Source organism: Chrysochloris asiatica, unplaced genomic scaffold (genome assembly GCF_000296735.1).
Source record: "Chrysochloris asiatica unplaced genomic scaffold, ChrAsi1.0 scaffold00172, whole genome shotgun sequence".
In the NCBI taxonomy this organism is placed as follows: domain Eukaryota; kingdom Metazoa; phylum Chordata; class Mammalia; order Afrosoricida; family Chrysochloridae; genus Chrysochloris; species Chrysochloris asiatica.
Window position 1 is genome coordinate 866193 of NW_006408690.1, and position 13251 is coordinate 879443.

Below are 13251 nucleotides of genomic sequence, written 5' to 3' on the forward strand. Positions count from 1 at the left end.
CCTTTGGGTGTTTGGATGACTGTATATTCCTGAGTGTTTTGATGTACATCAGAAAAACAAAAACAGAGGGAATAGAAGCAAATACTGTTGAATGATGATGCATGGAGGGGATTGTAATTATTGCAATGAAATGAAATATGATAGGATGAGTGTAAAGCTGATATTCTCCCATGTAAACTATCACTCAATTCATAAGAAAAACTTAAATAAAACAACATATACATAACACTCAACCAAACATCAACACAACATACATTCTTTTCCAGAGCACACTGTACATTCTTCAAAATAGATCATATTTTAGGCCACAAAGCAAACTTCAATAAAATTTTAAACTTCAAAATACTACAAAGCATCTTCTCAGATCACAAGATCACAACGCTCCACCACATAAGTAAAACAAAGAGGGGGGGGGAATCACATGATCATATCAATTGATTCAGATAAAGCATTTGATAAAATCTAGCATACATTCCTGATTTTAAAAAATACTCAGAAAAGTAGGAAAAGAACAGAAATTTAAAAATACTAAATGCATATATACAAAACCAACAGGCAACATCATTGTCAATGGTGAGAAACTGAAGCCATTTCCTTTGTGAACAGGAAACAGACAAGGATGCCCTTAATCACAACTCCTATTCAATACTGTGTTGGAAGTCTTACCCTGAATTATAAGGCAAGAAAGGGAAATTAAAGCATCCAATTGACAGAGAAGAAGTAGTACTCTTTCTCTTTGTTGATGATTTGATCTTATACTTAGAAAATCCCAAAGACTCAGCAAGAAAATTATTGGAGCTCATTGATAGATTTGGCTAAGTGTCAGAGTACAAGATCAACATACAAAATTCAATTAGATTCCTTTATACACTAACACAGAGAGCTCTGAAAAGGAAAGCAATAGCATTTACAACAGCCACCCAAAAGATGAAATACTTGGGAATAAGTCTATCCTGAGAAACAAAAGACCTGTACCAAGAAAATTACAAAACTACTACAAGCAACCAAAAGAGGTCTGCAGAAATGGAGGAATATACCATGCTCATGCAGAGGAAGACTTAACATTGTGAAAATGTCAACACTACTCAAAGCAATCTATAGATATAATGCTATCCCAATCCAGATTCCAACATTGTTCTTTAAAGACGTGGAAAAACTAAACACTAACTTTATATGAAAGGAAAGAGACTCCATATAAGCAAAGTATTATTTCAAAAAAGAAGAAAAAAGTAGAAGACTATCACTTACTTCCCTGTCTCAAAACCTACTACACAGTTAACAGTAGTCAAAACAACGTGGTACTAGCACAACAAAAGACACACAGATCAATAGAACAGAATTGAGAACCCAGAAGTAAATCCATCCACCGACAGCCAGGTGATGTTTGACAAAGTGCCACAAAGTATTAAATGGAGAACAGATAGTCTCTTCAACAAATAGTGCTGGCAAAACTGGAAATGCATTTGCAGAAGACTAAAACAAGATCCATATTTCACATCACATACAAAAATGAATTCAGGGATATATCTTACACAGCACAATACGAATCTTGATGTTAGCAAAGTCTGAAAAGAGAAAAATATGAACTGGATTATGATAAAATTGATGGATCCTTTTTAGTGGCTGACTGAACACTCAAAAATTTTTGTCAGTCTAGAGGTATTCTAGTAGCCCACCAAAGTGCAGAGCATTTTCCTTTTTTAATGATAGATGGAGATATAAAGGGTGTACTTATCAGATTTGCAAATGACACAAAGCTGGACAGGATGGTTAACAGAATATATGAAATATTTGTCATTCAAAACTCTCTCTATAGATTAATGATGACTTTAGATTGAAAAGATTCAGCTACAAAATTATAGGATAGGTAAGCCAAATTTAGTCATAATTTATGTGGGCATTGCCGTGTGAGCCAACAGTGTGATATGCCTGTCAAAATGCTCAAAGGAATGTAGCTCTGGAGTTCTGGTTTGCCATTGTAGGATAAGCACTGGGCTTATCCTATCTCAAGGTTGGCAGTTCAAACCCACCGCCCTCCTTGGAAACCCTATACAGTGTTGCTATGAGTCAGAACCGACTTGAAGGCATTTAACAACAATTAAGTACAAGAGGTAATGGTTCCACAGACTGTTCAGGGCATACTGGAATACTGCTTTAATCAAAAGGGAAAGAGAATAGAGATACTAAGTTATTGCAGCCATCCAGAGCAGGGTGATGAATTTGGTGGAGATATTCAACACCATCTCATGCATCATTTGTGACTCAAATTATGAACACTGAATCATGATTTCCCATTGACTTTAATCCTTTTGAATCTTAAATTCCAACTCATAATTCAACTGTAGAAAAGTGCTAGTCGCCTCACTTCATGCACATGTATCATCCGTCACATATATCATGTACACCATCTTCTAAGTTCTCATGGTATTTAGTATCTGTAGCTCTCGTTGGAGTTTTCAATAACATTGTTTTGTTGTTAGCTGACCACTTAATGTTTATGTTCCAGTTCCCCAAGTAGATTACAACCTCTTAAATGTGAGAGATCCCAGTAGAATCAGTTGTTAGTTCCCCAAGGAATCCATTTCTTTGTATAAGTTGGACAATCATTTTATCAGTACTGCAGAAGAAGGCTACTATGAGATTACTTGGAGGTGGGTTTATAACTTTGTAATGCAAGGAGGCTTTGTAGTTTAAGGCATTTCTTTTTTTGTTACATTTAATTCTTATTATTACTAAGGAGATTGAGTCAGGATAAAATCACATTTGTGTGTTGAAAAAGAGAATTGGTTAAATGCTTTATTGTTCTCGGTTTTTATAAATTAATGGTTTGCATGTATCCCATATTCTCAAATTAAAGGCTTCCAGTGGTTGCTGCTGACATTGTGGGTGGCTGAATTCACCCTAACAAAAAAGTTCTTTGGTACCACATTGGGGTGTCTTCTATCTCTTTGATCCTAAGTCCTTTCCCCTATTTATTTCTTCTGAGTAAAACCACGAACTTCATGCTGCCCAACAATCCCCAAGAACTGACATACTGGAGCAATATTATACACACAAAAGGAGCTCAGTTAATAATTACAAATGAATAAAGAGTATTTCCATTACATATTGGGGGGGGGGGATCACGTACGTGCATCAGTTTTTAAGTGTACCAATGAACAGAGTAACTAACAAAATATTTGAATATTCAATACTTTATAGGAAGTATAATGGACCAGAAGAATACAGAAAGGAGGACTTTCGCCTTGTATCCCCAAACTAAATCCACTGTTGTAGAGTTGACAAAAGTCCAACAATAGTTACACTGAGTCTCAGAAACCCTGCAACTGTATCAGAACTTACTTACAGAACTCTCTCCAATCTCTATTGGTGGTGGTGGTTATTATGTGACATCTCACTCATAGCAACACTGTATAGGGTTCCTGAGACTGTAAATCTTTACAGGAGCAGAACCTCATCTTTCTTCTGCTGTTAGTTTTGAACTGCTGACCTTGAGGTTAGCAGCATGATTCAGATTGTGATTTAATGGAAATACAATATAGGTATTGTTGTTGTGTGTTGTCGAGTGCTGTCTAGTTGGCTTTGATTCATAGCGACCCTGTATAGTTTCCAAGGAGCAGCTAATGGGTTTGAACTGCCCACTTTGCAGTTCAAAGTCCAGTGCTGATCCTATAGCGCTACACCAGGGTCAGGTATTTAATTAGCCTTAAAATGGAAGGAGTTGGCCATTTGCAGAAGCGGTTTTACACACTCTAAGTAATTACTAGTAAAAAAAAGAATTGACTATTAGATCTGAAAGGAACCTTAGAAATTAACTAGTCCATTTAGCTTGTTTTACAGGTCAAAAAACAGGCTCAGAAACAAATGAAAATTTTTTCAAGATTCCCAAACCAATTAGTTGCAGAGCCTGCTTATTATTACAACTTACTGTTGCTGTTGTAGCCCAGTGTTCTTTCAATGTGGTTTTGACTTGCACAAGGAAAAGGAGACAGCCAAGACAACAAACATTTCAAGCCTTAAAAGGAATGAGATTTTCTCCATTGCTTACCTCCTTTTCTCCCCACCGATTTAAAAAGGGTTTCTGAAGTTTCTGCTTGGGAGAGTAGTTCCTTTTTGATATTTGCTGACTTTGAGTCAAAATCAATTTGAAGTCAATGGGTAGCACCTATGTAAAATGAGCCCTAGCGATGGAATGGTTAATTGCTCAGCTGCTAATTAAAAAGTTGGCGCTTTGAACCCACCATCAGCTATGTGGGAGAAAAGGCTGGCAGCTGGCTTCTGTGAAGATTACAGATTGGGAGACCCTATAGGGTTGCCGTGAGCCAGAATTAACTCAACAGCACACAATAACAACAGCAGATGTGTAGAAAACCTTGGGTGATGCAAATGGTTAAGTACTGAATGAAAAGTTGGAAGTTCAAGTCCACCCAGCAGCATCTCGGTAGAGAGGCCTGGTGATCTAATTCTGAAAATCAGTCAGCAAAAACCCTGTGGAGGATGGTTCTACTCTGGCACATATGGGACAATGTGTCATAATCACCTCCACTGGCAACTGGTATGATTTTGGTTACCATGTAGGCGAACATTTTAACTCAATTACACGTTTGTGTCTTTGTTAATCCATCTACTCTTTCTTCAAACTACCAATTTAAAAAAAAAAAAAAGACCGTAGAGATCATCTACTATACCTACCTTATGCTAACAATCAAAAGATTGACGTTTAGGAACAAATGGGAATTTGTATCTTGAGCGAAAAAAACAAGTACTTTCCTGGTGTGCCTCTTTAGGATCAGCACTGGACTGTGAACAATAAGGTTGGCATTCAAACCCACCAGCTGCTTTTGGAAACTCTATACAGGGTCACTAAAGTCAGAACAGATTCAATGCCATTTAACAACAAAAACAACAATCCCTTTAGTGGGGGAGTGCAGTGGCTGCATATGCTAAGCACTGGACTGTCAACCACACGGTTGATGGTTCAAACCCACCAGCTGCTCCACAGGAGAAAGATGAGGCTTTCTGCTCCCTTAAAGAATTACAATCTTGGAAACCCTGTACAGAGTCGCTATGAGTCAGAACTGACTCCAAAGTACTTAACAAGAATAACAACATGCATTTAGCAAGCAGCTCTGGTAGTGTGTGGGTTACTAGTTATTCTGATAACCACAAAATCAGCAGATCAAAATCTACCAGCAGATTTGCTCCTGTAAAGATTTACAACCTTGCAAGCACTCTACAACGTCACTATGAGTTAAACTGACTCCATGGCACATAACCACCACTACCTTTTAGTTAGGAAGGTCAGCAGTTTGAATCCACCAGCCCCTTCAGGAGAAAGTTGCTTTCTGCTTCAAAAACGTTATTCAGAGTCGCTATGAGTTGGAACCTACTCTATGGCACACAACCATCACTATTTGTGGAGTTAAAAATGTAACACTGAACTTCTGAAACTGAAAATTAAGTATGTAGCACAGGGTAATAAAATTATGCTTCGCTTTTTTTAAGACAGCAAAATGAAATTTCACAATGTTATTTGTCGTGTCATGTACAAACACTAGAAAAATTACAAAACAATTACATATTGTATTAAGAGGGTGAGTTTAACAGGCTCGCTATGAGTTGGAATCCACTTGGAGGCACTTAACAAGTTTAACATAATGACCATCTCTCGTCTCACCAAAATATCCTGCCAGTTGTGAAAAGCTCAATACATCAGAGTTTGCTACCTATTCTCTAAGAAGTTGTCATCCAAGACTACTTCACTGAGACAATATATTTGCTTTTCCAATCATAAGATATCTATCCTTAATCTTGAAATTATTACCACTTATTGTTTCAATTTTTGTTTACTCACATACCTAGGAGGCTGGGGAGGCTCCTTCGCGTCACTGGGTATGAGGTTATAAATGCTCTCAGAAGAGCACGTTGGATCCATGGCCACCAAATGACCCCTTAAAAACTATCAATTTTTCTCACTACAGTAATATCTCTGTCCTTTCCTTCACTCCTTCCCTTTCTTTTCCTACTTCCTTGTCTTTTTAAGAAATCAGAGATTATCTCTTTCACACAGTTCCCCTTTGATTCCCCCTTAATTGCCCTTTAGGTAAGAAAATACCCTTTCTCTTCCTCTTGGAGTTTCCTAGCGTTGTTGAAGATGCGGTTGCCGCGGAAACCGTTACTAGGCGACGGGGACGTGAAAGGTTAGGTTTCCTTTCTTCCCTTTAACGGCTGCGCTTTTTTCTACCTGAGAAGTTCAATATGGAAGCCACTGTTTATATGTGCCTTTGGACGTAGCACGATGGAAAACTTAAGCATACACTTTTTTTTTTTTGCTCTTTTCTCTCTGTATTAATTGGAGACAAAGCAAAACTTATCATCAGGAAACATAGCTGGTGCGCAGGCGTCACACAATAAGGCGCTTGTGCGCAGCACTCAATTCGGCGAGGGCGGGGGCAAATATTGAGATCACGCAGACGCACAGCCAATCGAGAGCGGGACTAGAAAGGGGACGAGCCATCAGAGGCCCTGGGAGGATTGGAGTGGGTGGAGTGTGGGTGGAGCGAGGGAGGAGAGTGACATATTAGGCAGCTCGGAGGAGTGGGCGTGGCGCGAGGGCGCAAAGGCCGGCACCAGCGCAAGCGCAGAGGCGGCTGCGAGGGGGCGGGCCGGGCCTAGTTTAGTGAGTCGGTGCAAGCACCGAGAGTCGTGGGCTTCCGTGTCCTGTGGCTCCTGGACCCTCCTTACCATTTTCTTTTCTTTCCCCCGTCTTCTCAGTGTGATATTCTTGGTGAGTTATTTGAGGCGAAAGAAAGGAGAGTTGCCGAAACCATAACGTAATCATCGCATGCCTATCCCCGTTTCGTTTCGTTCCCTTCTCGCAACTCGCTTAACTCGCTGTCATGTCAGTCTGTCTCCTTCTGCCCCGGGCGGCTTTTGCCCAGGGCGGCCCTGTCCTGCCACCTGTGTGAGTGCGCGCCCCACGTCCATTCACCTGTCGCGGCCCCGCGTCTCCCTCCCGCCTCTGGCGCCTGTGGCTCCCTTGGCCGCCCTGCTTTCTCTCGCGCTCGCCCTGCCCTGGGCTTTCTTGACCCCGAGGTCTTTCTCCAAAGACTTGTGCACTTTACATTTTTTAATGAGCAGCTTCAGTGACAGTGGAGGACCTTTTACTTGGCCCTTGTATTTGTGCCCAAGTCTTCGTGTCCCTTTTTAAAAATTGTCCTTTTGTGTAAAGGTTTTATTCCGTTTGGCGCAATTATGAATCTGTTTTATGCGCATGCTGGTAGAAATTGAGTCTAAAAGACATTTAATTTATCTTGAGATCCTGAGAGATAGTTTGGTAATATGATTTGGGAGGGAAGACTGATGGTCTGAACTGGTCTTCCAGAGGCCACTCTGCCCAAAGGGAATAAAGATGCCAGAAGAGGGGAGATAACACCCATTTTGTGTTCTCCACTCCCTAGGGGCTTTGTTGTTATGTGATATGGAGTCGATCTGACCCATAGCGACCCTCCCACCCATAGCGACCCTGTATAGGGTTTCCAAGGATCAGCTGGTGAGCTTGAACCGCCGACCTTGCACACGGACGCATTAATTTCCTACATTTTAAATTGCTGAATGTGTAGTGTCTTCCTGGTTTTAATGAAATACAATCAATTCACTTATGTCAATATGTTTGTTTATTGTGCTTAAAAAATAATAAGCAGAATTAGCTTACTAGTATTTGCTCACTTAATATGTTTAGTTTACAGTCAAGATGAAGTTAAGTCATTTGGAAAGGAACTGGTTTCCTTAAATGAACAAACATAAAAAGTTGCTGTGGATTTTTACTCCTGGTCACCCCAGGTGTTAACAGAGTATTTACTATTCCGTAGGATTTTCCTGACTGTACTCTGTGCAGAAACAGATCACTAGGTTGTGTCTCTGTTGAATGAGGTCCAACTGCCAATATTTAGGTTAATTATTGAGCGTAAAACCACTTGTGCCACCCAGAAACCTTTCCCTTAGATACTTGGCCTGTAATTCAGCTTGTCATTTGAAAGTAAGTTTACAAAGAATATATTTTTAATTTCAGTAACTTCTTCAAACTAGCAATACTGTTCAGGAAAATGCCTATGTCCAACATCATGTGTACAAGGAATTAATACTGATATGTATATAATCAAGGAATGACAAAACCTTCTGTAAAGGGATGGATAATATTTTAGGCTTTGCAGACCAGAGAATGTCCGTCGCTATGTAACTCTGCCATTGTAGCCCAAAAGCAATGATAATGTTGGTTGTGGTGTGCTTCCGAGGGTTCAACTCATAGCGACCCTGTATAGGGTTTCTGAGGCTGTAAATCTTTACAGGAGCAGAACGTCTCATCTTTCTCCCACAGAGCTACCAGTAGATTCCAACTACTGAATTTGTGATTAGCAACCAGCTTGTAATCCACTACGCTACCAAGGCTCCTAAAAGCAGCCATAGATGATACATGTGTGAATGAATAAACAAACTAGTGCATAATTAAACCTTATTTACAAAAAAGGGTGGTGGACTGAATTTGTCCTTTGGGCTGTAGTTTGTACAGTCCCGTGGTATAAATATGGTATATACATGAGTTATATAGACATAGTTATATTTTTTAACTAAACCTAATTCTACTTCATAAAATGAGCATAAATAGTATAAATAAGATGGGTGGAAAACAAATCTTTGCTAAAGATGGTCTCTTTCCAGTATTTTTTCAAAGGGAATTGGGAAGGTATTCAAAATGTTTGAAGCATCTCTTCAAGACCACTAGAGTATATCTGATAACAATAGACTAAAACAGAAAAGACTAGTCCGTTTTGACACAAGCTGAAGGCATAGGTAAATGATGAAGTTGTGAGATGATGTTTGTGGTTCTAAGATCCCTGTGGTGGCCATGTGTCCTTCCCACTAGAGTGTGGTCCCTCCACCTTCTTCATTCCTCTATTTCCTAGAAAGGAGAAACAGACTGAAAGGCAGGTTGACAGGATGTTTGGTCAGTAGTTAGAAGCTGCTGAGCTTTACCCCCCATCTCATGAACGTATGTCTTGTTTTATTTGCAGATCTTTCTTTTTATTATTACTTACTAGAAAATGATTTTTGTTAGATTAATAAAATGGAGAAGTCTTTAGAATATCTTTCTTCATAAGCTAACAGCCTAGATTTAGTCATTCTTCTGAGTCATTTTCAAGGATTGCATTAACATAGGATGACAAGTATAACCATGGCATAGACATTTTTATATAAGTCCATTGAGCCATACCAAGTTTTCATGTGAAATAATTTTTGATGTGCTATGTCCGCAGGGCATTTTTGAAAGAGTGTAGAACAGCAAATATTTTCAGTTGATGTCAAATGGTAAATAATTTTGGCCAAATACGGCTTTGAGGATTTCCCAGAAGATTTGAAAACTATGTCATTTTCTAATGCAATTGAAAAATTCTTTTGGACCAATTTGGAAGTAAAAGTGGACATTGGGTAGAGTATGATTTCAACTGATTACCATGTAGTGGTAACTTCAGGAGAACATGATCATTGTAAATAAAATCCCTCAACCAAACCCACTGCCTTTGAGGTGATTCCAACCAGGCGACCCTATTGGACAGCGGTGAACTGCCTTACAGGAGTTCCAAGACCATGATTTTTATGGAAGCAGACTGCTCTATCTCCCTCCCATGAAGTGCCTAATTTTTAGCAACTTGTTTGCAGTGAAGGAGCCCTGGCAGCGCAGTGGGTAAGTGTTTTCCCTACTTACTGAAAACAAGGTCAGCTGTTTGACCTTACTAGTCTGCTTCCATAAAGATTACAACTTTGAAACCCTATATAAAGTGAGGAGTCCTGGTATGGTGTTGTAGGATAAGCACTGGATTCCTTATTGAGAGGTCAGCAGTTAAAGCCCATGAGCTGCTCCTGTACAGGATGGCTATGAGTTGGAACTGATTCAACTCGACAGCACTTAACAGCAAAACCAAACAACAGTAATATAGTGAGATCTGAGTACTTTGTGGTCATGGGATTTGCTCTTTATGTAATCCTTTTGTTTTTTGACTCTTATGTGACTTCTATGGAGCTCTGGTAACATAGTGGTTATGAATCAGGCTGGTAACCTCAGGGTCATCCGTTTGAAACTACCAGCCATTCCACAGGAGAAAGATGAGGTGTTCTGCTCCCGTAAAGATTGACAGCCTTGGAAACCCTGTACAGGGTCGCTATGAGTCAGAACCAACTCCACGGCACACAACAACAACAACAACATGAGACTTCTATTTCATAGGAAATATTTTCATCTCTGTAGAAAGATTACCTACTCATGATCACAACACCAGCAAACTTATTAAAATATTAATAAATGAGAAAATCTAAGAAATGGTTTTGAATGAAGGAAAAAACATTTTAAGTAAAAACGCATTGCTGGTAAAAGCTATGTTATAGGTAGTTTGTTGTATCTTTTGGTTTGCTTACAACTGATGTGTCCTTAAAAATTGTTTATGGCTAAATGCTACAAAATGGAATTTAGTATTAGCTAAAAACAAATTTATTTTGATTTTTCTCTAAAAATAGTAATATTTGTTACATGTTAGGACACTTAACAACTATATTCTGCTAGCTTTAGAAAGAGTTGTGAAAAAATAATACTGCTATTAAATCAGTAAGTCATACTGTCATTGTTTTCTACTTTTAAGTCATCTTATAGTAAGGAGCTCTGGTAGCATGGTGGTTACAAATCGGCCTGCGAACTGCAAGGTCAGCAGTTCGAAACTACCAGCCACTCCGCGGGAAGAAGATGAGGCATTCTGCTCCCGTAAAGATTTACAGCCTCGGAAACCCTTTCAGGGTTGCTATGGGTCGAAACCGACTCGACGGCACTTAACAACAACAACAACATACTCTTAAGTGCTGTTGAGTCGGTTCCGACTCATAGCAACTATATGTAGGGTTTCTAAGGAGCAGCTGGTGGGCTTAAACTGCTGACCATGTAGTTCACAATCCAGTGCTGATCCTACAGCACCATACCAAGAGTCCTTAGATACACATCATCTATATCTACCCCAAAAGTTTTGTAAAAGGTAAATAAGATAAAAATTTTAAATGAAAAGACATAGAGAAATGAGGACTATGAAGTAAGATTTGATAAGGTGAAATTAACACAGATAATGTTTGCCTTGTAGGAGCTCTGGTAGCATAGTGGTTACGAATTGGGCTGCTAATCTCAAGGTCAGCAGTTCAAAACTACCAGCTGTTCCACTGGAGAAAGATGAGGCTTTCTGCTCCCATAAAGATTTATAGCTTCAGAAACCCTGTACAGGGTTACTATGAGTTGGAACTGACTCCACGGCACACAACAACAACAACAATTGTTTGCCTTGTAGTGCATTACTCTTAACAGAGTTGATGTTCAGTAGTTAGCAGCTAACAGATAGTGGAATAGAAGATCATTTCAAAGATTTAGTGTCCATAAAAACAAACCAATTACTCAGAAAATGTACAATCACTGACATAGAGATCAGAAAGAAATTCATGCACTAAGAACCCAAAAAGTGAATACTAATGTTATAAGTAAAAGCCTTCCAAATAGGAATTTGATCCGCATGCTTTATACAGTGCCGTCAAAGCAGCTAGTGCTAAAGACAGATTCAAAACACACTTCAATGAAAGAAATGAGTGATCTGGGTCAGGTGTCCAGTTCTCTCTGGTCCTTGGATTACTCTAGGGAACAAGTTAGACTGTGTATAGCAAGACAGCTCTTGATCCAGGGTTTATATTTGTTTTATAAACAAACCAAACTGTAAAAATAAGCCTAGATATTTTGATGCAGTTACATATTTTCATAATCCATTGTTACTGAGTGACAGTGATTAATATTAATGTATATTAATGTTCTTATGTGCCAGCTACTATAATAAGTACTTTGAATGACTCATTTAAATATCTCAGAGGTGTCGCAGATGCTTCATTGGGACTTTTTATAATAGACATTATTACATATAAATCATAGAGTGATTCAGATGGATGAGACAACTGAAAAGAATAATTGAGGCACTTATTTTAGGCTTAGTATACTGATTGATTTCCTCTGATTATTAAAAATACAGTGAAGACATAATAACTTCACATGTCACTGTGAAAGAATTTGTATTTGTTAATGGTAAGTTATTTTGTCTTTCATATTGCTTGATGACAAATCCGGTTCTGTTTAGTAAAATTCTTTTCTCTAAGACTAATACATGTTTTTTAAAAAAAACAGTGTCTTAGCATTTTAATAATAGATTTGAGAAAACAGGAAAAGAGCCAATTCGTTATCTTTCTGGTGGATTTTTAAATAACAGACTAATGGGAGTGTGGAATTTTATGATACACTGTGAAGTTATGACTGATTTTTTTTTCATTATAGACTCCACTTTGTACAAAGATCAACTTTGCCTCAGAATCAACAAAACTACCAACTCTTCATCTAGGATTGGTTCCTGTGTGTCATATGTTTACAAGTCAGTGGGAATTAAGCACAGTACATACAATCTGAAAAGCTGAATAACGTAATGAATACCTTCTCATGACAGTTCTGATTTTATTGTAAGTAAATTCAGTTTGATTAAAATGATTTAAATATTTAATTTCAGATCACAGTTTAAGAAACAGAGATAAACATAGTAGAAAATGACTGTAAGTTTTCAGAACATATTTAAACATACTCTCTAGCATCCTGGTATGGCATTATAGGATAAACACTGGATTGCTAACCACAGGGTTGGCGGTTCAAACCCACCAGCTGCTCCTCAGTAACCTTATTCAGAGTCACTATGAGTTGAAACTGACTCAACATCACTTAAAAACAACATCTGACATTTAATAGAGCTTAGTTAAGGAGCTCTGGTAGCATAGTGGTTAAGAATCAGGCTGCGAACCACAAGGTCAACAGTTCGAAACTACCAGCTGTTCCATGGGAGAAAAATGAGGCTTTCTGCTCCCATAAAAATTTACAGCCTCGGAAACCCTGTGCAGGGTCGCTATGAGTCAGAACCGACTCCACGGCACATAACAACAACAAGTTGCATATTGCTTTTACCATAGGACATTTCTAGTAGTGTAGTGGTTACAAATTGGGCTGCTAACTTCAAGGTCAGCAGTTCAAAACTACCAGTTGTTCCACGGGAGAAAGCTGAGGCGTTCTGCTCCCATAAAGATTTACAGCCTCGGAAACCCTGTTGTTGTTGTTGTTGTTGTTGAGTGCCATCGAGTCGGGTC

The 13251-nt window shown here is 38.8% G+C and overlaps 1 protein-coding gene across 1 annotated transcript in view; it reads right to left on the minus strand.

Moving 5' to 3' along the window:
* Nucleotides 1–12746, minus strand: part of ENKUR (enkurin, TRPC channel interacting protein) — an 80972-nt gene extending 68226 nt beyond the window's left edge. The window contains exons 1-2 of the mRNA XM_006871653.1: nucleotides 12736–12746; nucleotides 5859–6126 (exon numbers count right to left, since the gene is read on the minus strand). Of these exons, the coding sequence (XP_006871715.1) occupies nucleotides 5859–5935 (77 nt within the window). The 5' untranslated portion in view covers nucleotides 5936–6126; nucleotides 12736–12746. The remainder of the gene's footprint in view (nucleotides 1–5858; nucleotides 6127–12735) is intronic.
* Between the last annotated feature and the right edge of the window lie 505 nt (nucleotides 12747–13251).